Source organism: Aulonocara sp. 'chitande type north' Nkhata Bay, linkage group LG23 (genome assembly GCF_057382095.1).
Source record: "Aulonocara sp. 'chitande type north' Nkhata Bay isolate Kocher_YH1m ecotype deep benthic linkage group LG23, A_spYH_male_GT1.1, whole genome shotgun sequence".
In the NCBI taxonomy this organism is placed as follows: domain Eukaryota; kingdom Metazoa; phylum Chordata; class Actinopteri; order Cichliformes; family Cichlidae; genus Aulonocara; species Aulonocara sp. 'chitande type north' Nkhata Bay.
The window spans coordinates 20,882,230-20,908,003 of record NC_141365.1 but is presented as its reverse complement, the minus strand read 5'-3'; the positions used below and the strand labels follow the sequence as shown (position 1 = coordinate 20,908,003).

At 41.9% G+C, this 25,774-nt stretch overlaps 1 protein-coding gene across 2 annotated transcripts in view; it reads right to left on the bottom strand.

Annotated features, from left to right (window-relative positions):
* LOC147301639 (BCL-6 corepressor-like) overlaps window positions 1–25,774 on the bottom strand; it is an 80,043-nt gene that overhangs the window by 34,190 nt on the left and 20,079 nt on the right. The window contains exons 2-5 of one of the 2 annotated variants that reach the window (XM_086282536.1): window positions 25,632–25,725; window positions 24,498–24,577; window positions 7,961–11,563; window positions 616–874 (exon numbers count right to left, since the gene is read on the bottom strand). In XM_086282536.1, the coding sequence (XP_086138662.1) occupies window positions 616–874; window positions 7,961–11,563; window positions 24,498–24,500 (3,865 nt within the window). In that variant the 5' untranslated portion in view covers window positions 24,501–24,577; window positions 25,632–25,725. The remainder of the gene's footprint in view (window positions 1–615; window positions 875–7,960; window positions 11,564–24,497; window positions 24,578–25,631; window positions 25,726–25,774) is intronic. The other variant, XM_086282535.1, reaches the window with a different exon arrangement.

The following is a 25,774-nucleotide window of genomic DNA, read 5'->3' as shown; positions in this document are numbered from 1 at the left end:
TCTCAGATTTCAGCCTGTGGAGCTGTGACTGCAAGAAATGCAAGTTAAAAATGACTTAAAGTGAATCATCACAGTCAGACTTGTTTGGTTAGTTTGAAAAACTCATTGAAACAAGCCAAAACCGACCACCTAAAAAACACCTACTGAATGATCCTGAAATAGCGTTTTGGGACTTTTTTTGTTTTTAGCAGCGTGAACCGAGCGTGAAACAAAACAAATCGGGACTCTGCGCTTAAAACTTTTACTTTTAAAAATGTGGAAGAGAAACCGCTGATGGTTTGCGTGTGCGACTGAACGGGCACGCTTGGCTTTCTAGAGAAAATGAGGGCAGCGGTTCGCTCAGTTTAAAAGGAGAGAAGTGCACCCAGAGTTCAAATGTGTGCGTGTATGTGAGATACACACACACACAAACAGACACACACACACAGATGGAGAGAGAGCACAAAAAGGAGAGAAAGAGACAAAGAAATTGAGCGACTTCAAGCGAGTGAGATCAACTGGAAAAAAGAAAGGCGTGTGTTTTTATGTCTTTGTGGGTCTGTGATGTGTGCATGTGTCTGTGTGCGTGTGCATGTGTGTGCGTCATCCTGCAGAACTCTCAGGAAATCCTCTTACCTCTTGGAGCCTCAGCAGCGGCTGCAGTGGGAGTTCTTCCTCCTCCCCCTCCTCGCCTCCCTTCACTCTGCTGGCAGCGTTCCCAACCCGCCTCATCTGTCTTCTTCTCCCCCTCCTCCTCCTCTTTTTCTTCTTCTTCTCCCTGCTGGCCTTCTGCCAGCTCCTTCTCCACTTCTTCTTCATCTCCTTCTCCTCCTCCTCGTCCTCTGTCTCCATCTTTCTCTTTCAGCTCCAGCTCGGAGAAGCGAAGCATGGCACGCTGAGAAAAACAGAAAAGCACATATGAGAGTTTGCGTCGGTCGAGCCTGAAACACGACTAAGTGTCAACATGTTGCTTTAGCCTGGAGGCGTTTGGACCCTCTTGACCTTCATTACACATCTTAAATTTATTATTTCCCCAGAAACCAACCAGCACTCCTAAAGCTGGATGGATCAGTACATTAATTAGTCCACTTATTCTGATTGATTTAGCCAACAGACAGCAGCTTATTCAATGAAACAAACAAACACACAAAAAAACAAAAAACAAGTGAGCTCAATAAAAAATGAAGGATAGAGGACTAGTTAAAAAAATTGAGATTGATCAAGCAGCAAAGTCTGGAGATAAAAATGTTAAATGTCCACATTTATGAAATAAACTTGTTTACAGCTTGATACAACGACTGTGTTGGTCTCTGTAGCTAATGTTCTCCTTTCCAAAGACTGTACTCAAAGTTTGCATTCTTAGGGACGTGGCCTCTTTGACTGATAGGTGGGTGGCGACACAGGTGGCTCTGGCTGCTCAGCTATCTGGAGTCCTTGAATTGGACCTCTGGACTATCTAACCAATGATGGGCCGCTGTGTGGTTAACTGTACTAACAGAGAAGAACACTGAGCTCCAGTTTTTGATTTTACTTCACACTAATTTGAAGGTATCTGTGTTTGTGTGTTTGTGTGATGCTTCCATACGGACTGTAGATGCAGCTTGCAAAACAAACCACCTGATATGAGGAGAAAAATTACAACTTGACCTTCTCGTCCAAAGATGGTCATTTCTGGCTTCAGAAAACCAACAGGACAACAAAGTAAACATATAGTAGGGTTGATGCTTTAAAAATTAGAGTCATAAAGAATCTTTTACATGGAGTTTATGCAGTACATACTGAGTTGATACCTGAGTTTTTAGAACCCTGGGCTTTTAATGTAAAGCATCATCCACACACGGTGAAGCAACATGGCAACCAGAGATGTAAGAAAGTCCATGACATTTACTGACTTTTCGTGATAATGGAGGACACATTTGCTGGCGTTGGATTGGTCTAGAGTTAAACTGTTCATTAAGTTACACAATTAAAGCGACTACCAATAAGTGCTAAGGATACCGCCAATATATGACTGGGTAGTAAATACTAGAGGGTTACCTAGGCAACCAGATTGAAACCCTGTGTGGACGGGGGTTTAGGCCCATCAAAACTGGAGTCATGCAGCGTTACTGTTTTGTTTCCATGTGAATATACGAAACCAAACAACCAGTACAGCACAGGTTTGATCTGTTTTCCTTGTTTTCAGTAATACATATTATTAAATGTAAACATTTCAGGAGTTTCAAATGAGGTAACTAAGGATGAAAGTGATCCCTATGAACCCAAAGCTGTGGTACTTTCAATATTGACCAGCTAACAAGCACTCGGTGCTGCTCCCAGGCAGACTTCCATGAGCTAGCCAATCAGAAGAAAGTGAACTTTTAATGAGGGCTTTAAGACACAGGACCCTAATACGGAGTGTGAACTGAGGAGATATATAAAGGGCTAGTATATAATACATGCGGATTATTCTGTACTGTCATTCAGAGTCCATCTTGGCATAGAAATATACGCAAGTAATTTTCAGGTAACATAATGAGCCCGCTAGAGGTTAGAGGTTTGTTTATTTGACAAATCTTAATCTTTTTAGATTTTGGGTCACCTTCCAGCTCTCAGGAAGAAGAGCTTCTGCTTTTGAACTGGATCCTGTTCACATTTGGTATTTGACCTCTTTCAGTCAATATTTGTAGGATTGGTCCCTAAAAAAGAATCAGCATTTGGTCGCCATCACCTTCCCTTCTTGACCTCTAACTCCGGACTTTCAGTGATCCTCACAGGCGGCGGCAGCTGTCAGCCAGAGGTACTCACCTCTGTTTCTCTGTGGCAGCTGGAGCCTCGAGAAGCTTCATGATTTCACTGCCTCAGAACACAAACACACCACAAATCCTAAACACTCAGAAGTCGCTCTGTGACCCCCCGACTCTGCTGCCTTGAAAGATAAAAAATACTCCCTGCTGGCATTGCAACAGACAAACGCAGAGAAATATGTGAAGCTGCTCCAAACAAACAGTGAACAGGTGCTGCTGGGATGAAGTCCAGAAAACAGCATCATATTTTGGAGAATCTTTCTTTCCTTCAAACGATCAACCAAAGGCAGCAAATTTAATGCATTTCTGTAAAATAACTGCATATGCTGTTAGTGACCAATCATTTATGACCAATTAAAGTACACTCATACTTTGATTCCTTTCAGGAAGCTTCAAACACAACAAAGTCCCTCAGTTCTTCTCCTCACAATCTGTCAGATTGTTTTTTTCAGTTCAACTGGGATCACAGTTTGCTTGAAACTTTTAGCATTTACACCTCAACTCCTTTCAGCATGTTCATCTCTTTTCATTTTTTTTTTTTAACTTTATCTAACCTCTTTCACCTCTAACGCTTTCAAACTCAGCGCAATGATTTTGAATTTAGGGTTTTTAAAATCAGTTCATTCATTCATTTGAACTATGGATTAACAGTTCTGTTTAATAAAATCATAGTTCAGTGTTGGTATTTATGTATATGTCTGTCTCCACTTGGGCTTGTTTAACGTCACCTGTACGTAACTTAATGGTCAACAAAATTTTTATCCCTGCGTATTGTGTGACAGAATTTTATTTGAGTCACCGCAAAATACAGAATAAGGATTTTGAAAAAACACTGAAATCCTGGCAAAAATACCTACTTGGCTTGATTCGATGCAGCTTGACTCAGTTTTTGTCTTTTTCTATTTCAATGCAGTCACACAAGTACTGTTCTCTTAGCAACCACCAAACCCAGACTCATCCATTAGATTTCTAGACCATTTGATTTGTCACGCCAGAGAACACTTTTCCACTGCTCTAGAGTCCAGTGGGAGTGTGGTTTACACCACTGCATCCACTTGGAAACCCATTCCATGAAGGTCTCTGCCACTGTTCTTGAGCGAATCTGAAGGTCACATGAAGTTTGGAGGTCTGTAGCGACTGACTCTTCAGAAAGTTGGCAAGCTCTGCACTCTATGTGCTTCAGCATCTGCTGAGCCTGCTGCGTGAGTACTTAACTCCAAATGTTATTTTCTTTACATGATCAGATTTTCTTATTTACTGATTATTACATAAACCTCCGTAATGTAAAGTTTTTATTGCCTTTAAAGAGTTATTAATGGCATTAATAGTTGTTTTTTTTCTGTGCTTAACAGCAATTTGTCATTTGAGATTCTTTTAAAGACAGAGTTTCATGGCCATTTTAATAATAAAAAAAGACCTCGGCTTATTTTATTACTTAAATTCTAACCATTGGCAAGCGTTCTTGCAGTGCTCATCTCAAAAATCGCTTTATACTCCTTAAGTATTTTACCATCACCCGCCTCTCCCCATTCACTGTTACCGATGTCTTTTCAGATGCTCTTGTTTAGGATATTCTGTAGCCACCAGCACGTGATATTTTCTTTCAGAATTTAAATATTTGCCACTCCTGTTCTGCTCTGTTACCTGAACTAAGATACCAGAGACAAATCAAGAAACCTCCAATCATGTCTGAAAGACATTTTGTTATGATCCTAAAGAAGAAGATGCATGTTTACAGCTTACATCCCAAGATGCACCACACTCATTTCTGAAAGCTTCATCTTTGGTTTTACAGGCTTGTTATGCCCTTACTAACCATTGGTGCCTGCTCCCCTGATCCGCTGCCTGACATCCTGGTATTAGTCACTCACCTCACTCTGCCCTGACCGCAAACCCATTTTAAAAATTAATGGCCCGTGAAACGATCTACAAATCCATCCAACGCTGCTGCCCAGAGCTGAGAGCACCCAGGGGCGTAGGAGCAAAAATGTGAGTTAATTTGAGCCGGCACCCTCCTTCAGGAGCCACGATTGACTGAGCAAACAGCTTTGTACAGGGAATAAACAGATGGACAGGAAACACATGAAAACATGGAGCCCAACATGAAGAATCAGTGCAACAATAAACCTGCATGTGCAACAGTAATGGCTAAATGTAATATTGCGTAATTAGTTTATCTGGTGCCTGGGCTTCAAGTGTCACCTGAAAAAAAAAGTTAAAAAAAAAAAAAAAGTTAATAGAATTTTACTGAAAACACAAGACCCTGAAGTTGTTGTTTATCCTTCTGGAGCTGTTGGTTTAATGCTAAACTCAACACTGTAATTGATGAAGAATGGAACAAAAAGAGACACAAAATGAATAAAAATAAGTTAAAAATGACCATAAAGAAATAAAAAAAGACCAGAAAATGGCACAAAATGAAATAAACAGAAAATGATCAGAAAGCGATGCAAAATGATCACAAAGAGATAAAAAAAACAAGAAATTGAAAGGCAAAATGACTGTAAATAGATATAAAATGACAACAAAGATGAAGAGAGTTAAAACACAGAGATAAAAAAGGACCACAAAAAGGCAAAAAATGACCATAAAACAAAGAGACATCAAATGATGACAAATTTAGGCAAATTGACCACAAAAAATTTATGCAAAAGAAAGGCAGAATTACCATAAGGACATATAAAATGACAACAAAGATGAAAAAGTACTACAAAGATACAGAAAATGAACAGAAATAGATAAAAAGGACCACAAAAAGAAAATGACCATAAGACGGTATAACGACCATAATAGAAAGAGTTAGAAAGTAGCCACAAAGAAAAGATGGAAAAATGACTGTAACAAAAAAGACATTCAAGAGATCCAGAAAGATGAAAAAGATAGAAGACGGAAAATGTCCATAAAAAGATACAAAACAACCACAAAAGATACAAATGTCTAGAAAGAGATCTAAAACAACAACGAATAGACTTAACAGAAGTGTGGTGCTTTTTGGGCTCAACCTTTCGTCTCACTATCTATTTGCCTGAATGTGGATATATATCTGAAAACTAATATATTAATTATAGAAATATTAATCACGTTATTTTAGACAGCTAATATTTTATTTTGCGTCCCAAATAATTCAATAGCGTTACATCAGCTGTAATGTAAAGTATAGGCTTTCTAAAGCTGCCTGTCTGGAAATGTACTTCATTATTCATTTAGCAGCTTCCATCAGTAAATAAAAAACAAAACAAAAACAAAAACTTTAAAGAAGTGAAAGCTAATCTGGGACTGCAGGATGAAGATGAGGACTTCTTAGGAAAAAAACCCAAAACAAAACAATGAATTCATCCTCTTCCATCTACTGAGAGGAGGATGAAGAGGAGGTGAAGGAGGAACAAAGAAAGCAAAAATGATGTTCAGAGAGAAAGATGAAGAGAAAAAATAGAAAAAGCCAAGATAAACATATAAAAATAGAGACAGAAAGGAAGAAAAAACGCAAAAGAGACTTCTTCCTTCCTTCCTTCCTTCCTTCCTTCCACTGTTTCCTTCACAGTTTGGGGAAAAACCATCAGGTTAACAGTCGCCTGGAGCCACAGAGCCGCTGAGTTATCCTAACTCGACCTCAGCTCGACCCCAAATATCAGCAGGCAGAAAAGCAAAAGAGAGGAGGAGAAGGCAGCCACTCTCCTCCTAAATACCTCCTCATATCCGACCACTCTTCACTGCAGATTCAAACAAACCTCCTCTCCCGATTTACGGTTAAAATCCCATATTATGTCTGCTAAGTCTGTTGTTGACATTCTAGGTTGCTTTTCTTTGTATGGTTGGATTAGATCTGAACACTCTATGATCAGGGTTAACAATAAAAAAACAGAAGCATTAACAGTAGACTCTGGCCCTGTGAGCGCAGCTGAAAGTGCTGATTTCTTTAAATGCAGACCAAAAATCCACCAGCTGGGGCTAACTTTAAGGTTGTGGCTTATAATTGCTTTTTAAAGCAACATTTTACTGTTTCTGTTTTACTTACCTCCTCTTTTACTGCCACATCATTGAATTAATTCAAATTCAAAATATTTTTCACTCATTAGCCACCTCATATAAGCCCATATTTACATTCAGTTTTTGTACATTGGGTCCTGTATAAACAAGGTTTAAGTGACTTGACTGTGCATGAAAGCAAAAGAAACAACCAACAATGAAAATGAACTTTAGAATCAGTCGGAGGGTTTTAGTTGTTCAGACATCTGCAAACGGTGATTCTATCCGAATGTTCATGTCCTTAACTGTCCACCACTTCCACAATAATTTAAAACTGCTGACGCTATGCTGTGGTTGTTTTGTTTTTGTTTTTTTCTTATTGAACAATCAGTTGATAAATCAAAACCGTAATTTAAAGACCAGCGCTCTGCAGCATATGCTGAGATTCACTCCTCCTACATAGAAGCCATAACAATCACAGCATTCTCTTTTTACTCCTCCTGCAACTTCCAAAGATAATTTGTAGGTGGGAAGCTAGTGAGGGACCGCATCCTCAGAGAAAACCAATTCCTGCTTCCTCCTACAAATATCTCCTTGGCTGCGCATCAGCAGGCAAAACTGACACATATGTTCATGTTTAATTTCTTAATAAAACCGAGAAACACCACAACAGTTGAGTTAAAAGCTGCATTCCAACCATATTTTAGCCAAAATGGCAAAGGAACTTAGCCACATATGAATGTTCATAAAAACCTATGATAAAGCTTTTTGATGCATGCTCAATCATCCAGCTAAGGAAGTCTCAATTTTTTAGGCTATCATAATGTTATAACTGCACAAGAAATTATTGAAATGACCTTCTTTCAGGCACAATTTATTATTTGGTAAATATTCTCAGTCTCCTGTGCATTTCCCTGCTCCAGGACTTTATTAGATAATGTCATTTTTAAAAAAGTAACCCTGGTTTAAAATACTTTTTCCATGTTTACAAGAAGCTTCACACTGTGGAATTGGACCACAGTGAATGGGGAGTCTGTTTCCTTTCAGTGAGTGTGACTTAAATTACCTTAATGAACAGTAAGCTGAAAAATCAATATCAGAAAACAAACCCAAAGAGGCAGCAGTGGTGTAATCATAGCACACCAGACCACCAGAGAAAATCTGATTTGCTCTCTCTGTCTCACCATACCATCATTGAATAACGAAGGGATGAGGACATGATGCCTTACCTGAAGTGCTCTCTGTTCTCTGCTCAGCTTGCTCGAGTCAGCGTAAAGCTCTGTGGTCACACATTTGAATCGGTCTCCCACGTAGCCAGATGAATTGGCAATGCGTTTGGTGAGGCCAGAGACACGGGATTTGCTGTGACCATCCTCTTCATCTGCCAGGGGATCCACGCAGTCTTGCATGTTGAATTCCTTCTCATTTCCACAGCTAATAGTAGAGGAAAGGTCTTTGTTAACTAACAGCTCCAGCATCGGATCCACTGGCATCGTGTTCAGACCATCACTGGTTGGTGAAAGGTGTTGACAGGTTGGGCCCTGGATAAAACTATTTCCATATGTGGGAACCCTGAGGGTGCTGCTTGCACCGGCTGTTTGGTAATTTCCAGAAGGCTGGCTCTTAGAGAGGGATCTTCCATAACTCTGACTACTAAACTTTCCAAATGCAGGAGCTCTGGCATTAGCATTTGATTGTACTGCATTGCAGTTCTCACCATGAGGGCTGTTGCTCCTGTAGCTTGTAGGCATAGAGTTAACATTTTCACGAGTTGGGCTGCTGAAAAGTTTCGGTTCAAAAGTTGGTGCCCTCACAGTCAGATTTCTGCAGCATGGCCCAACAAAATTTCTAAAATTTGGACTGTTTGCATTTCCGTTACATGATGAGGGGCCTCTTGGGTTGCTGTTGGCATATAGTTGGGCTCCTCCAGGTGATGGCCTGGAATTAAAACTTCTGGATGCTGGAACCTGAGGACTGAAGTCTCTACTACTCTGTCCCATACTGCTGTAAACGGGACTTTCTGATTGAGTGCTGCCATGGTGAGCTGAGCTCTTTGGGCTCATTGTACAGACTACTCCCATGCTGTTGTTGGAACTAGTACAATCACTAGAACTATTTTCTCTGCTTCCAGGAACCAAAGAGCTTACGTTTCTGGAAGGGCTTTGCTGAGGTTGAATATTTTTACTGCTTGAAACTTCTGATCTAACCTCACTTGTAACACTTTTCCCACCACCAGTAGCATTCAACGTTTGATTCCCAGAACCAGCAGAGGCTCCAGTTTTACATTTTCTAGAAAACTGCTGTGGAGACGTTCGGGCACATCGCATTGTCTCCTCCTCTGGGATATCTGGGAATGGACTAATTGCTTCTTCCTCCTCCTCCTCTGGGATTTCCACTGTGCTATCCTGACCAGTAGGAGGAGGTGAGGAAGAGGTGTGATGAGAAGTGTGGGATAGTGAACCTAGTCTCTGCTCTGTACCTTGAGTTGAAAGGATGCCTTTTGGAGGCCCTGGCTCTGTTTCTCTGATTTGTACATGTTTGGAGAAATCTTCGGTTCTGGTAGATGTGGAGCCACAATTACTGGTGGAAAAATCATCTTCTGCCTCATCATGCACCAGGTCAATGCAAACTATATCATCTCTTACGGCAGACAGGCCTTTACCTGAGGCCTTGGACTTGTCTTTCTCATTATCACGTGTGCGAGAGCTGTCAACATCTGGCTTTTCTAAAGTCCAGAGTTTATCCTGGCTCTTGGACCTGATCTCAAGCTGTTCTTTGCTTGTAAGACTTGAATATTTTGAAACTGGAGTTGAGGTAATCTCTTGGGAATTTGGATATGAATGAACTCCATATGGGAGGCCGTGTCTTGGTGGAATGTTAGATGAGTAAAAGCTGCTGCTACCGAGTAATAGTGGATGCGGGTACACATGTCCTTTACTTGCTATTGACAGTCGCTGCATGGATATATTTTCTGCAACTGAGTACGGGACATAGCGATTAGTATAACCTAAGCCAGGAGGAAGATAGGAATCACTATACATCTGGCTGGAGCCATTTCCATTTTCTAAACGAAATGGCTGCTGATGCTTAGTCTGGCTCTCTTTAACCTCTGGCTTAGCAGAAGTTAAGATTTGTTTTCCAGAGTGAGTTTCCCCTTTGCTGTTTGGAGGGACTTTGTCAGAGTCAGTAGGTGGGACTTGTGGCCACCCAACTTTGGCATTTAAAGAAGGAGATGCTGCAGAAGGTTGCCCTCCTGAGACAGTACTGGAAATACTGGCTAACTCAACTCTCTTAGAGCCAGGTGAGCCAGAAGGGTGCTGTTGGTGAACAGTATTGTCCACACTTCGGTTTTTCATAGACTGAGAGCCTCTGCTGTGGTCAGAGATGACAGCAGAGGAAGGACCTGGAGTAGCCCAGCTGGGGCCTGCAGTGCTGATCATTTCGGGATGATCTGAAGTCTTAGCTGATGTGCTAACAGGTCGGGTTAAACTCTCTTTGATCTGTTGGTCTTGACTAGTTAACAGCTTGTAATGAGATGGTGGCACATACCCCAACTTGGACAGAGTCTCTAATCTGGTTGGGAATCCACTTGGAAAACCTTCCATCTCTTTAGCAGACAAATCCAAAGGTTTTTCTCTGGGGTTTTTGGCAGCCTTATGAGGTCCTACTCTGTCAAGTGATGTCTTTGCAGGTGATATACACTTTTCTTTATTACTGCAGTCAGAGGTGACATCTTTGGTTTTACTGCTGCCTGAGTGTATAGGGGAGGAGTGCTCAGAGCTCATGTAAAAAGGGTGACACACTGAAATTGAGGTTGAGGATAAGGAAGTGCTTCTGCTAAGGGACTTTTGGAGTTCTGCAGAACTGTTGCTGAGATGGTGGGGTGTTGGAAGTGAGGAAGAAGGAAGGGTAACTGGGGATGACTCTAAGGCATCAGTACCAGCTGAGCTGGAAACATGGGTGCTACTGTTTCCACCAGTAGTTTTGCTGAGAGTATTTTTGGTAGAAGTGGTCTGAGTGGACTTTCCACCACTGCTGCTGCTACTCTCATGTTGTCGCTCTGTATGGTGAACAGCGTGAGCTTGGGTATCCTGATGATTCTGAGGACTGGTGCTGAAGGCAGAGGGTTCTTGATGTACCTGAGAACCAATGCCCTGCAATGTCTTGTCCTGGCAGTGGGGTAATGGTGAAAGTACTGTAGAAGCTGGGGTGGCTGTAGAAATCCTTATTGGAGGGCCTAGTGGAGAAGAGATATGGGCCGGTAAATAAGGAGGCAGGTAGAAAAGTCTCTCCTCTCCAGGCGTGCTGTTCCCAAGCCTGGAGGCACACAACGATTGATATGCCAGCTGTTGGTGGATGAAGGGTGGCTGCTGAGACAGGAATGAGGCCTTGTATGCCATGTCCAGGAAGGGGTACATTGTAGCATCGGTATAGGGGCTGATCCAAGGTAGTCTAAGAAAGCTACTGGTACCATTCAAACCCAGCTCTGGCTGTTTGTCACTGGATCCTACTCTGCGGTCCAAGCCCAAGCCATCACCAGCTGCAGCAGGAACAAGTAAAGGTTTCTGCAGTCCTGGTGCTGGGCTTTTATACAGTCCAACATATCCATTTGCAGATTTCTGGCCTTCAAGCAGGGATACATCTGGTTTATACAGGAGATCATAGCCAAGTGGCAGTGAGGTACCAGGCTCCTGGGGTTTTTCAGAAGACAGAGGATGGATGCCAGGATAAAAAATTCCTCCATGGGGGCGAAGGTTTTCCCCCACCAGAGCATTGCGGTCAATACTAAGGGCAGCTAACGGGTTCATCCTGTGAGCTGCACTGGCATCCACCTGTAACAGAGAGTAAGAGAAAATAATGAATAACTGTATTCTTTTGTAAAATCCTCAAGAACTGTTTTCTACAATAATCATTAATTCTGACTAACAGAAAGTCAGAAAAACTTTCATGCACAAAAAAGGCAACAACCTTTCTGATTCTCAGATTGATACAGAAAATGCTAAGAATAATAGCAAATCTTTATATTTGAGTCAAGAAACAGTTTTTGAAATTTTATCTTATAATATTTTGCGATCCATTTCTTCATACGACATTTTGCAATGTGATGCAGCACACTGTGAAGCATTAAGTTGATACAATATTTTGTGATGAAATTTTGTGATCCAACCTTTCATGATATGACATTTTTCAATATGAGATTCCGCAGTGCATTTAATGGTTATATTTTATGATATGACATTTTGTGATATGAAATTACATATATGACTTTTGCTGAAGACTAAGTATCCCACACTGTCAGCTGGATGTTAGTGGGCTCTGCAGTGCAGGCGATTCTCCCTTTAGTACAGTACATACTCTGAAATATATGGTTAAGCACCACATGGTTAAATTCGCACTTCAAGGACAAACGGGAATGAAGAGAGGAAAAAAGAATTTTGTCTATTTAGGGGATCTCAACTGCAAGACATAAAGCCTGTGATTTCATTTTCCTGTCATGGAGAAAAATAAGAGCACTCTTTCCTTTTATTTATTTATTTTAGTATTCCTGGATGACATACGACGCCCGGAGCTACTCTTTCACTCTCTCTCTCTCGGCAGATCCAGGAAACAGAGAGATGAAAAAAAGAGAGGAGGCAGGGGGTGAGAGAGAAGAGCCAGAGACAGAGGGGGAAAAGAGGAAATGCTATAAACAAAGAGAGGGCAAGAGACAAAGGGAAAGCATGGCAGAAAAAGAGAGAGAGTCAGGGAGCGCAATATTGAAAGAAAAAAAGCAGCCTAATTGAATTTCCTGTCACACGGCGTGGTGAACCATCTCTGATTGGCTATCAGCCGCAGGGCCATTAGGAAATTATCCAGACAGCTGGGTTGCCGCCTGAGATGAGAAGGAGGCAGAGATCCTTCACTCGCTCTGTTTTTTAAGGCACCGAGAAAGGAGAATGGTTGAGACTGAAAAGTGTAGCTAAAAGAAAATTAGGGTTAGAAAGCAGCTCGGAACAAAAATTAAACAAGATAAATCAGGCATTTATTTATTATAGTTAGACGATAACAGATCTATTTTCAAATTGCCATTAATTTCAAAAATCCTTGTGAAAGTTGTCGCTCGTCTTCTCCTTCAGCTGATTGAGGGAAACAGTTTCTTTGATAGATTCCAATCTTGAACCGATGAAGCCACAACAATGAAACAGCATACCTGAAAATCACTAATGATATATTTACTTTTATCTGAGGGCATAAGAATATAATATTCCATTTTAGTTCCTTAGTTCCATTTTAGACTCATTTGAAGCCATTTAACACGTTAGTGTAATCTGTAACAGATTACAGAATTGGGTTGGCAAGAATGTCACAGTTCTAAATGGTTTTCATTTTTATCTGACCAATTTCATTCAATAATTTGGATATTTTCGTTATTTTATATATTTAGCATTTTAATTTTCTCCTGGCTTGATTAATATAGCTCACTATAGCTCATGTCTTTCTCAAGCCTTTCTCTTCAGTTGGCCAAGAAATGATGCAAAAATTAGGTGGTGCTTGTGTAACAGTGTTTATATGGTATTATTCCACTTGCCACAAATATCAGTGCAATGGGGAAACAGCGCCCCCCCTCTCGGTGTGGCTGGTTAGGTGAGGCTGGCTGCAGTAATCGCTGCCAGTCTGCCGTAGCCATACGAGAGGTGAGTTGTATTGTTCCGCACACGATATAGCCAAGTAGTACAGACACATAAAACATGTTTGATTAGCTGATGAGCACCGAGTGTAATAAGTGCTTAGTGGACACATGTCCAACACCAGTTTTATGTACTTTTCATTTGTTTATTAATGTGTGAAACTGTATGCTAAAGCGGAATGCTAATGGATGCTCTGCCGTAGTGTGCTGTGCGGAGTGGTGTGTGGCGAGCCATTTGCACTGATACAACACCGTTGTTTCCATTCAGGTACATCACTTGTTGTTGCTGTTATTTTATTGTATACTAAAAATTGTAATATGGCTGCAGTAATCGCGGCCAGTCTGCCGTAGCCATACGAGAGTGTGCTGTGCGGAGTGGTGTGTGGCGAGCCATTTGCACTGATACAACACCGTTGTTTCCATTCAGGAAATAAAGTGGCAACGATCGATCAGAGACTCCTTGTCTTTTTAAAAACACAACACAACGCAGAGTCGAGGAGTCTGTTTGGGCCGAACTGTTGCAGCGGGATGAAGCAGAAACCGGTTACACTTGGGCATAACCTCTATTCTTGCTTCTCTTTGGCTTCCACTAAAATTTAAAATAAAAAATAAATTTAAAATAATCCATCTTAAAATTCTATTATTAACATAAAAAGCTCTATATGCCCAGGCTCCTGCTTATATGGCCGAGCTCTCAAGTCACCTGACCAGGGTCTTTTAACTGTCCCACGTTCTTATTTTAAATCCAGAGGTGAACACTAGGGCTGGGCAATGCGTTGCCCTTAAGGCATTTCTCTGAATAAATAGGTTCATAAGTTTGAAATAAATAATTCTAAAAAGATTTGCCATTAAAAAATTAATATGTGTTGTTAAAATGAATAATTCATGCTTTACATACGTTTTAGTTAAAAGGAAAATTTCGCTAAAATGTATTTCCTGTTCTGGCGGGGCACTTCCGGTTCCGGTCAAGTACTTCCGGGTTTTGGTCAAGCACTCGGTTTTGCTGAGAAACAGGCTCCTCATGCTAAAGGCAGTATGGAGATGTAATCAAATGCCATCTCCTCCGAATTATCAGGCTGGAACGCCGTAAGTTACTTTATATGACAGTTTATACAGATAACTTTGGATATTGATGTATATTTTTCTAACATGAATGTTTTAGTAATGCACTTTATTGATGTAAACATCCATCTGCCTGTTGAGATGGAGTTTATTTTCTGTCATTTCAGTTTTCACCACATGTTCATGGAGACAATTAAACAAGCTGCAACTAAACTCCAGGGTCTTCATTTGTGGTTTAACTCGGTGTCACCAACATCCTCGTTGAAAACACTACAGTGAAAAGGCGCCTACTGATGATTCATCACGGTCAAAATGGCATCCAGTAACAAGTCTGCATACAGTTTAAGGACCAGCCGCTCATCTGGATCAGCAGTAAGCGCTGCCCATGCTCGAGCTAAAGCAGAGGCTGCCAAGGTGAGAGCATGCTATGCAACAAAAGAAGCACAGTTAAAGGTTGAAAAAGCTCAAAGCGAACTGAAAAAGGCAAAAATAGATGCGGAATTAGAAGTGTTAACATTACAGAGGGAAGCTGATACTGCTGTAGCTGAAGCAGAAGTGCTAGAGGAAGCTGAAGCAATACAAGAAGAACCTGAGAGTAGAAAATCTCCATCAGAAAGTGTAAAATTAGAACGTACAAATGAATATGTACGATCTCAAATGCTATCTCCCAGTCCACAAAAATTACCAACCACTTCTTGCCCCCAAGCAAGCTCACCCAACACATTTGTAACGTGGCATCCCTCTGAAGAAGGCAATTTAGAGCCACAACCCATCGACTCTGAAACAAGGCTTACCAAAGATAATATCGCTGCTCTAAATAAGCCAACCCAGCTGAAAGGTGAAACAAAACCTAAAGTGGAGAAACAAAATACCCCTCTCAACCCATGCGGCTCACCATTCATACCTCAACATAACTATAACACCACAGCCAGCATTTTAAATCCAGCAGAGCCCTTTGCCCAATACATGGCACGTCGAGATTTAATAATCTCAGGCCTTTACCAGTTCGACGATAGGCCAGAGAACTACAGAGCATGGTGCTCTTCGTTTACCAGTGCAACAGCTGAGGTCCGACTCACCCCCATTCAAGAGCTAGATCTCATGACGAAGTGGTTAGGGAGGGAGTCAAGTGATCAGGTGAAATGCATACGTTCAGTATATGTCAACAACCCCACATTAGCTCTATGCAAAGCATGGGAAAGACTGAATGAATGTTATGCAGCATCAGAAACAATCGAATGGTCACTTTTCCAACGGTTGGACAGTTTCCCCAAAATAACAGTCAAAGATCATGTCAAGCTACGTGAACTAGGAGATTTACTGCAAGAGATTCAAGGCGCTAAGGAAGACGGCCATCTGCCTGGTCTACTCTATCTGGACACTTCTCGTGGAATTAGCCCAATCGTAGACAAACTCCCATATGGACTTCAGGAGAGGTGGATGTCACACGGCTCTCAATATAAAGAGAACAACCAAGGCTGTTTCCCACCTATTGAGTACTTCTGTGAATTCATATGTAAAGAGGCAAAGAAATGCAATGATCCAAGTTTCCAACAGCAAAACTTAAAACCAGAAAAACCTTTTGCAAAAACTTAAATTCCAGCAAGCCAATTACTGTACACAAAACCAATATTTCTCCCCCTAACAAGGACTTTAACCGGAACTGCCCACTGCATAACAAGCCACACCCGCTCAAAAGATGCAGAACATTGAGGAATAAACCACTGGACGAAAGAAAGGCCTTCCTCAAAGAGAAAGGAATATGCTTCAGATGCTGTTCTTCAGACACTCATCTTGCGAAGGAATGCAAATCTTTAGTAAAGTGTTCTGAATGTGACAGCACAAGTCACAACGCAGTCATGCATCCCGGTCCTCCACCACAGACCAACAAGGCTCCACCTCCAGCACAAAAGAATGGCGGGGAGAGAGAAAACAGTCATGACACGGTTGATGTCACAACAAGCTGCACAGACGTGTGCGGTCCAGGTCAGTGGGGACGTTCATGTTCCAAGATATGTCTCACATGGGTGAGGTTACAAAGACAGAGCTGTTAAGGCATATGTTAAGGCATATGTAATACTAGACGATCAGAGCAATCGTTCTTTAGCCAAGCCTGAGTTCTTCGAACTTTTTGACATTAAAAGTGAACCTTTCTCCTACAATCTTAGAACATGCTCTGGTGTTGTAGAAACATGGGGTAAAATAGCTGAAGGCTTTCATATCGAGTCACTGGATAGGTCAGTGGTGATCCCTCTACCATCGCTCATAGAGTGTCAGGACATTCCTAACAATAGGAATGAAATCCCAACTCCCAGCGCAGTGCTACACCAGCCACACCTCCGTACCATAGCAAAGTACATCCCTGAGCTAGACCCTAAAGCCGAAATACTCCTGCTACTAGGGAGAGACATTTTACAGGCACACAAGGTCAGGCAGAGAATTAACGGCCCCCATAACGCCCCCTTCGCCCAGCGCCTAGACCTAGAGTGGGTTGTAGTTGGGGAGGTCTGTCTGGGTAATGTTCATAGGCCTACAGTCAGCACACTGAAGACAGTCGTTCTGGAAAATGGCCGCCCTACAGTTTTCAAACCATGCAATAGCCTTCTGCAAGTCAAAGAAATGCCACACACAAACAGGCCAGGTAAAGCGCCCGAACAAACTCTGGGTCAAACGGTTCTTAACCGGACAGATAACGACAACAAACCAGCTCACTCAAAACAGGACACTCTCTTTCTAAAAATGATGGACAATGCTATTTACAGAGACGTGGACAACAGTTGGGTCGCCCCACTTCCATTTAAGGAACCCCGCCAGCAATTAACAAACAACAGACAGCAGGCGGCCACAAGGTTCTCCTCCTTAAAACGCACCCTTAATAGGAAACCTGAAATGCAGGAGCATTATGTGGCCTTCATGAAAAAAATCCTCTCCAATGGTCATGCCGAGGTGGCCCCCCCACTGGAAAAGGGAGAAGAGTGCTGGTATCTTCCAACATTTGGAGTCTACCACCCACAAAAACCCAATCAGATCAGGGTTGTCTTCGATTCTAGCGCCCAGTACTTGGGTGTCTCACTTAACAATGTCCTCCTTACTGGCCCTGATTTAAACAACACACTTGTCAGAGTTCTTCTCCGCTTCCGGACAGAAAGTGTTGCAATCATGGCAGATATACAGCAAATGTTTCACTGTTTTATGGTACGCGAAGACCACCGCAACTTCCTCCGTTTTCTGTGGCATAGGGACAACGACCTAAACAACGAAGTTGTCGAGTACCGGATGAAAGTCCACGTGTTTGGCAACTCAACATCCCCCGCTGTTGCCATTTATGGACTATGCAAGGCCATCAGAGCAGGTTCGAAAGACTATGGTGCAGATACAGTAAAGTTCATGGAGAGGCACTTTTACGTAGATGGCAGCTTGATCTCTGTCCCCTCTCCTGCTGAGGCTATAGACTTGCTTCAAAGAACACAAGCCTCACTCGCTGAATCCAACCTATGCCTGCATAAGTTAATTTCCAACTCTCAGGCAGTTATGCAGGCCTTCTGCCCAGAAGATTGTGCTCCTGTCATTAAAAACTTAGATTTAAGTGGTGAAGAGACACAATCCCAGCGAAGCCTTGGACTCATTTGGGAAATAACAAGAGACACATTCACTTACTCAGTGGCCACCTCAAGCAAGCCATTCACTCGCCGTGGCGTACTGTCCTCTGTCAATAGCGTCTTCGATCCCCTGGGCCTATTGGCACCCGTTACAATCCAAGGAAGGGCCCTACGCAGAGAGCTTACTTCAGAATGTTCAGATTGGGACGTACCCCTTCCAGAGGACAAACAAAGCAGATGGAAACGTGGAGAAATTCCCTTCAGGATCTAAGAGAACTACATGTTCCCAGAACCTACACATCCACCTCACTAAGTCGAGCAAAGCGAAAGGAACTGTGTTTATTCTCAGATGCTTCTACTAAGGCCATAGGAGCTGTAGCCTACTTAAAGGCAGTTCAAACAGATGGGAAGGTCGAGGTTGGGTTCATAATGGGCAAAGCAAAACTAGCCCCACTGTCAGAACCTACAATACCAAGACTTGAACTATGTGCAGCCGTCTTGGCAGCAGAAATGGCTGACCTCATTCAAGATGAGTTGGACTTAGACTTTGATGCAGTGCACTTCTATACGGACAGTAAGGTAGTGCTTGGCTACATTTGTAATGAGTCAAAAAGGTTTTACACATACGTTCACAACAGAGTACAGCGCATTCGCCAGTCATCAAAGCCAGAACAGTGGCATTATGTGCGCACAGAGGAAAATCCAGCAGACCATGCGTCTAGGTCACTGTCGGCATTCCAACTAAAAAAGTCCAGTTGGTTCACCGGACCACCCTTCATCCACCATCCTGCCGCAGAGACAACACAACTGAGTGGAAGGTTTGACCTGATTGAACCAGATAAGGACTCAGAAATTAGACCAGAAGTAAAAACTTACGTCACTCACCTCCAAGTACTCATCTGTAAGCGTTTTGAGCACTTTTCTACTTTTCAGTCTTTAGTCAGAGCCATAGCAAATCTTATCCACATTGCAAAGTCCTTCAATGGGACTAATCCAAACAAAAAATGCAAAGGCTGGCACAAATGTCATCTGCCTCAAACTCCAGAAGAGAATGCTCAAGCAAAAACTGTAATCTTCAAAGAAACACAGAAGGCATACTTTGAAAAGGAACTTTCTGCCCTTGATGCTGGCAAGCCAATCTCAAAACAGAGCCCCCTCAAGAAGCTCAGCCCAATGTTACAGGACAGTCTCATTTCTGTTGGAGGCCGACTCAAACACGCAGAAATTGAGAGTGTTGAAAAGAGCCCAGTAATTCTTCCAAAAAACAGTCACATCTCCCTTCTGCTCACTCGCCATTACCACGAGCTAACAAGGCACCAAGGTCGTCATCTGACGGAAGGAGCAATCAGAGCTGCTGGGCTGTGGCTTTTAGGCGGCAAAAAACTAGTCAATTCAGTAATCCACAAATGTTTAACCTGCCGCAAACTACGTGGAAAACAAGAACAACAACTCATGGCGGACCTACCCCTACCACCTGAACGCCTAAAAACTTGTCCTCCTTTCACCTACGTCGGCCTTGATGTCTTCGGACCGTGGTCCATAACAACCAGGCGTACCAGGGGCGGAGTAGCTGAAAGTAAGCAGTGGGCCATCATGTTTACCTGCATGAGTTCGAGAGCTGTGCATATTGAGGTAATCGAATCTCTGGACACATCCAGCTGCATAAACGCCCTCCGCCGCTTCTTCGCTCTGAGAGGCCCCGCCAAACAGCTGCTATCTGACCGTGGCACCAATTTTATTAGCACTTCAAAGGAACTTGGAATGGATAAATCACTCCAACCGTACCTAACTATCCAAGGCGACAGTTGGGAGTTTAATCCACCACACGCATCCCACTTGGGAGGCTCTTGGGAGCGCATGATCGGAGTCGCCCGCAGAATCCTGGACTCCATGCTACTACAAAATAAGGTTCAACTGACTCACGACGTGTTATGCACACTCATGGCTGAGGTTACAGCCATAATAAATGCAAGGCCGCTCGTCCCAGTGTCCTCTGATCCAGAGAACCCTTTCGTCCTATCCCCTTCAATGCTCCTTACGCAGAAATCTTGCCTCCTATCCCCACCTGGAGACTTTTCGGATAAAGACCTCTACAACAAACAATGGAGACGGGTCCAAGCCCTTTCCAACCAGTTGTGGACACGCTGGAGGCAAGAGTATCTACCCACATTGCAGCAAAGGCAGAAATGGACCGGGTCACGCAGAAACCTCCAAGTTGGTGACCTGGTTCTGCTCAAGGACAAGCAGGTTGCACGAAACAGCTGGCCCATGGCCAGGGTCACTGCCACATTCCCAAGCAAGGACGATCGAGTAAGGAAAATTGAGGTAAAGACATGCAATCAAGGGTGCATAAAGACATTTATGCGACCAGAAGTTATCCTCCTCATGCCAAAAGACTGAATGCATAATGTTTGTTTAGCTTAGTGGCCTCCCGAAGCCAGGCGGGGAGTGTGTTGCCCTTAAGGCATTTCTCTGAATAAATAGGTTCATAAGTTTGAAATAAATAATTCTAAAAAGATTTGCCATTAAAAAATTAATATGTGTTGTTAAAATGAATAATTCATGCTTTACATACGTTTTAGTTAAAAGGAAAATTTCGCTAAAATATATTTCCTGTTCTGGCGGGGCACTTCCGGTTCCGGTCAAGTACTTCCGGTTTTTGGTCAAGCACTCGGTTTTGCTGAGAAACAGGCTCCTCATGCTAAAGGCAGTATGGAGATGTAATCAAATGCCATCTCCTCCGAATTATCAGGCTGGAACGCCGTAAGTTACTTTATATGACAGTTTATACAGATAACTTTGGATATTAATGTATATTTTTCTAACATGAATGTTTTAGTAATGTACTTTATTGATGTAAACATGCTTCTGCCTGTTGAGATGGAGTTTATTTTCTGTCATTTCAGTTTTCACCACATGTTCATGGAGACAATTAAACAAGCTGCAACTAAACTCCAGGGTCTTCATTTGTGGTTTAACTCGGTGTCACCAACATCCTCGTTGAAAACACTACAGGCAATATGGCCTACAATCCAAATTGCGGTATAATTTGAAGCATGTGCGGTAACGATATATATTGCGATAAATAGATCTTTTCTGTATACCAGCGGTCCCCAACCCCCGGGCCTCGGACCGGTACCGGTCCGTGAGTCGTTTGGTACCGGGCCGCGAGAGTTGAGGCTCAGGTGTGAAATGTATAGTTTTCAGGGTTTTTATTGGTTTTCAGCGTTATTTTGTTATCGATTTTATCGTTAACTCGGTTTTCCTGGGTCTTTTCACGTGTGTTATGAATAAATCTTCGGTACCGGTACTAGTTTTATTTTGTTGCATTTAACCTTAAAGGCCGGTCTGTGAAAATATTGTCGGGCATAAACCGGTCCGTGGCGCAAAAAAGGTTGGGGACTGCTGCTGTATACCATATTTTCTGCACTAAATGGCGCACTTAAAATCCTTCAATTTTCTCAAAAATTGACAGTGTGCCTTATAATCCGGTGTGCCTTATGTATGAATTCTGGTTGTGCTTACTGACCTCAAATTTTATATGTGCGATTTTACGTGGTACATGGCGCTCAAAAATCTGTCAAAAATGTTTTACTACGACTTTGGTAAGCTACGACACTGTACCGCTTGATGGATTGTTGGAGCATTACAGCTACCATAGTCAGGAGCCTCGTGCAGTGTCGCCAACTTAGCGACTTTGTGGCTATATTTAAAATGTACAGCTCTGCTATCACTTCCAACATAAATGAAGACAGAAAACTAAACAGCAGTGACTTTTTTAGGGTTACTGATGTTGGGCTAGCTGGTATATAATGATGTGCTACGTGATTGCTAGCAACACAGCTATGTTAGCATAACATAAACACAGTGACGCTGGAGGATGAATGTTAACTTTTTTCCACTCGATGAAAGTTAACGGGAGGGTTCCTGATGATTAGGGACAAATGCAATCGCATGGCAAGATGCTGTAAACTAACTAAACTTCAGTCAGGAGAACAGCTGAGTAAATCCATCCACAATATGAGGCTAGTCATTAATATGCTGCAACAACATGGGAATAGAGCAGCTGCGAGAGAATTCAACATTAATGAATCAATGGTATGAAAGTGGAGGAAGCGCAGTTTTTGGCTTTCCTCATATTCCAAAACGTGCTTCGTCTCTTCGCTATTACTGTCGCCAGGCATAATTTGCAGATAATATTTTTCTGCTTAACATCCAACTGCTTAAACCCAAACCAGGTGCATATGACCGGCATCGCACCGTTCTTCTTTATGAGCACCGTCTTCTCCTCTTCATGCTTGCAGCCGCTGTGATGCTTTCAGTCAAAACAGGTGCAGCTTGATGACACCATCAACATGTGCTATCGTGGTAGAGCAGTATAGTCAAAATCTCTATCGTTGGCCAAATTCATATTGTTTCTACCGTATACCGTTTATACCGCCCACCCCTAGTGAACACACTTGAGGTTGTAGCGCCCAAACTTTTGACCATTCTGCCAATAAGGTTTGCTGTTTTTTCTAAACGCACTCTAAACGGCACCTATTTGCTTGTTGCTGTGTTGTGCTACAGTGTTGAGATGTACGCAGACACCAACAGATATATACCAACAAACAACAACAAAGCAACACCACAATTAAGGAAATTTGATTCACATGTCCAAATTTAGAAGCAAACAAGCTACCCCAGGGCATGCAGCCTGATTATTTAATATCATATGTCCTTCCTCATTTAGGAAGGACATATGATTTAATTAAATCAAATTGCTGATTTAATTCTCTTCAGTGTTGCCCCTCACCTAGAAGCTTTTATGGTATAAATCCTAGTTCAGATCTTTCTCTGAGAGAGTTACTGCATTCACAAGATTTTCAGAACTTGAAACCTCAAATTTAAAGTTGAGGTCAAAGTCACTGATATTTTTAGTAGCTACATCTATGGCATCAATTTAAAAATTATACTTGACTTATTGTGGTCACAAAGCTGGTCATCCCCATTGCCCACCGGTGTGGTGAAGACAATATGCAATCAGCCTTTCAGGTGTGACGGAAAATACTGTATGCAATTTTTGGTTTTGTTAATTATATCTAAAATCACCAACCTTTGTTCTTGTTTTTTGATGTTTTACTTTGGTAATTGTGGTCACTTCCTTGAAAATTCAACTCAACAAATAATTAGCTTCTAAAGAGTAACTGCCAAACAGTTACTCTGAAACCACTGAGGTCATGGCTTAGACTGCTATTTCATGTCACGAAAAACTCTTGGAAATATTGGCTACAGTAGCTGTCTAGGGGAACAACAATCGACCGGTCGATCTTTGTTGCTTATCCAACATTTTCATTTATGTTTCCCGACTCCTGTATCGTAAATACCAAACTCAGACTTTCTCTAAAAATCTTACATTAAGTTGAAAAAGTTTCATCATCATTTCAACTTCATTCTGCATGGAGTGATTATCACTTAACCCTTTACAGCCGATCGGAGCGGGCACGCTCCATTTTGCGTAACTATTTTTAAATCCCGGTAGCTCTGCAACCACGTAAGCTAGCGCAATAATTTTTTTTGTATATGAAACCGGAGGAGTTGTACTTACATCTGATGCCATCAGCTTGTCCTAGGTCACAGTTTCCTTCCACATATAGCTTTGCAAAAACTGCATAAAAATCACTTGCAGCAACAAAAACATGATATTCCAGAAACACGCTTCGCCGATCCGATCAGCTGTTTGTAACACTTCCTACGTCCATCAGCGCGAACTATCACATGACCGCATGACCTGCCCGAAACCGGAAGTGACGTCATTTTGCGGAAATGTAGTTTTTTTTACGATCGGGGCCTTATGAGCCTATACTTGTGTTTTAAAAAGTTATGTTTGAGTTTATGACTTTCTGTGTCGTTTCTGGGATGCTTAGGACTCATATTGCACTGCTGGAAATAGTTTATTTTGATGCATATGCTGTTATTTTGCAAATTTGCACTATAATATTTATTTTCATTTTTCCTGCAGTGTATAAAAATTGGTGTATTTCAAAAATAAAACTATGAAGACACTCAAAATAAATTTCCTGTGGTGGGAAACTAGTTTGTGCAACTTTTTTGTATTTACAGTTTTGAGGGATGAGCCTCTTAAATTTCTCTAACTAGAAATATATGTTAAAAAAACAAAAATGATTTTCAATTTTTTTGTAGTTTATTGCACTTTTTTGCAATTTATGTAATTACTATGCACCTAATGCAGACATATTAAAATTTAGGCTGTAATGGTTGTATTGATGTATAGCAACTTGAAATGCTCCCAAAAATGGCTCCACAGCATGTAAAAATAATAATATAAGCTCTGGCGGACTTGGTTCTATGGTAGGTCTTAAAGGGTTAAGTTCAGTCTGTAGGTAAAGCTCCGACAGCTCAGAGGAAAATAAACTTGAAATTGAACTTTAACCTTACCATGCTGCGGGCCTGCCTTCCGCTGGTTTCTGCTTCAGACGGAGCCGTCTGCCTCAAGGACGCCGCTCAGCCCACCATGTCTGTAGATGGAGAGAAAAACCACATGAGAGCAGGTCAGACTGAAACCACATGAGGTTTCTGCAAAGAAAAAGGTCTCACTGTGTAACACAAATCATTTCCTTTGACATTTTCACTACTTTCTTTCTTTCTTTTTAACCAGAGCAGGGATACTTCAGAAAACAGACTCCGTTTGATTTGTTGTACACACTTTTACACACACTACACACAAATTTTAACCTTTGTGTTTTAATTAAGCTGATGAACTAAAAGATCAGTGAATTCATAGAATTGCATTAAATATAAAAACTCCAGAGATTGTCATGGGCATTTAATGTGTGAATAGCAAGAAATATCATCTGTAGTGCTGTGCAATTTGTTCACATGCCTGAAAAACACGAGTTCAAACAGGCAGGAGTTGTTGCCTCCTTTTCAAGTAAGAACTTCACATAAAGTTTGGAAGCATTCCAGCTGCTGTTGTACAAAAGCAAACCTAATGAAGGTCTGAGAAGACGATACTTTGATAAAGGGAGCACAGGTGTTTGGAGGGTTGTGAAAAAAGTCAGTAGTAACTGGAACATCTGGTTTAACTATGCATTTTTCTTTCTATTCACTTCAGACTTTTGTCCATGTCCATGTCAGATTTCACTGAAAGTTCTTCAGTATTAAAACTTTAAATGAAGTCAATCAGTTACACTCATACACAAGTTGACCTGAAGAAGATCTGAGAACCAAAATGTTGAATAAAACACCAGGTGGTGAGCTGTTGACAGCTCAGCACCTCTCTTTACCCACGTATCCAAGAAATATGGCTGCAGGTGTGATGATATGATTACAAAATCAGTCATCGATCCGATGTGGGTACAGGTGCCAATTGGACTTATGAATACCTTCATTATGGATAAGCTGTGGTTAGAACAGAAGTTCAATAACAGAACACCAATAGGGGTACAGATCAGACAGTTCGTTCCTTTCATTCACAACCCTCAAGGTATAACCATCAATGGAGTCCAAATTATACAAGAACTGGATTTAAAATCAGTGTGTGATGTATGCGACACACACAGACACACACACCGTTTTTGCTCACGTTTACGTTTTTATTTATAATAACAATGCGCCGTGACAGCTCGTCCCGGTCCAGCCCGCCTCCCGCTCGACTCTGCCGTCACTATATAGACACACAGAAAGAAAACACTCATGACACAATCGCCACCACC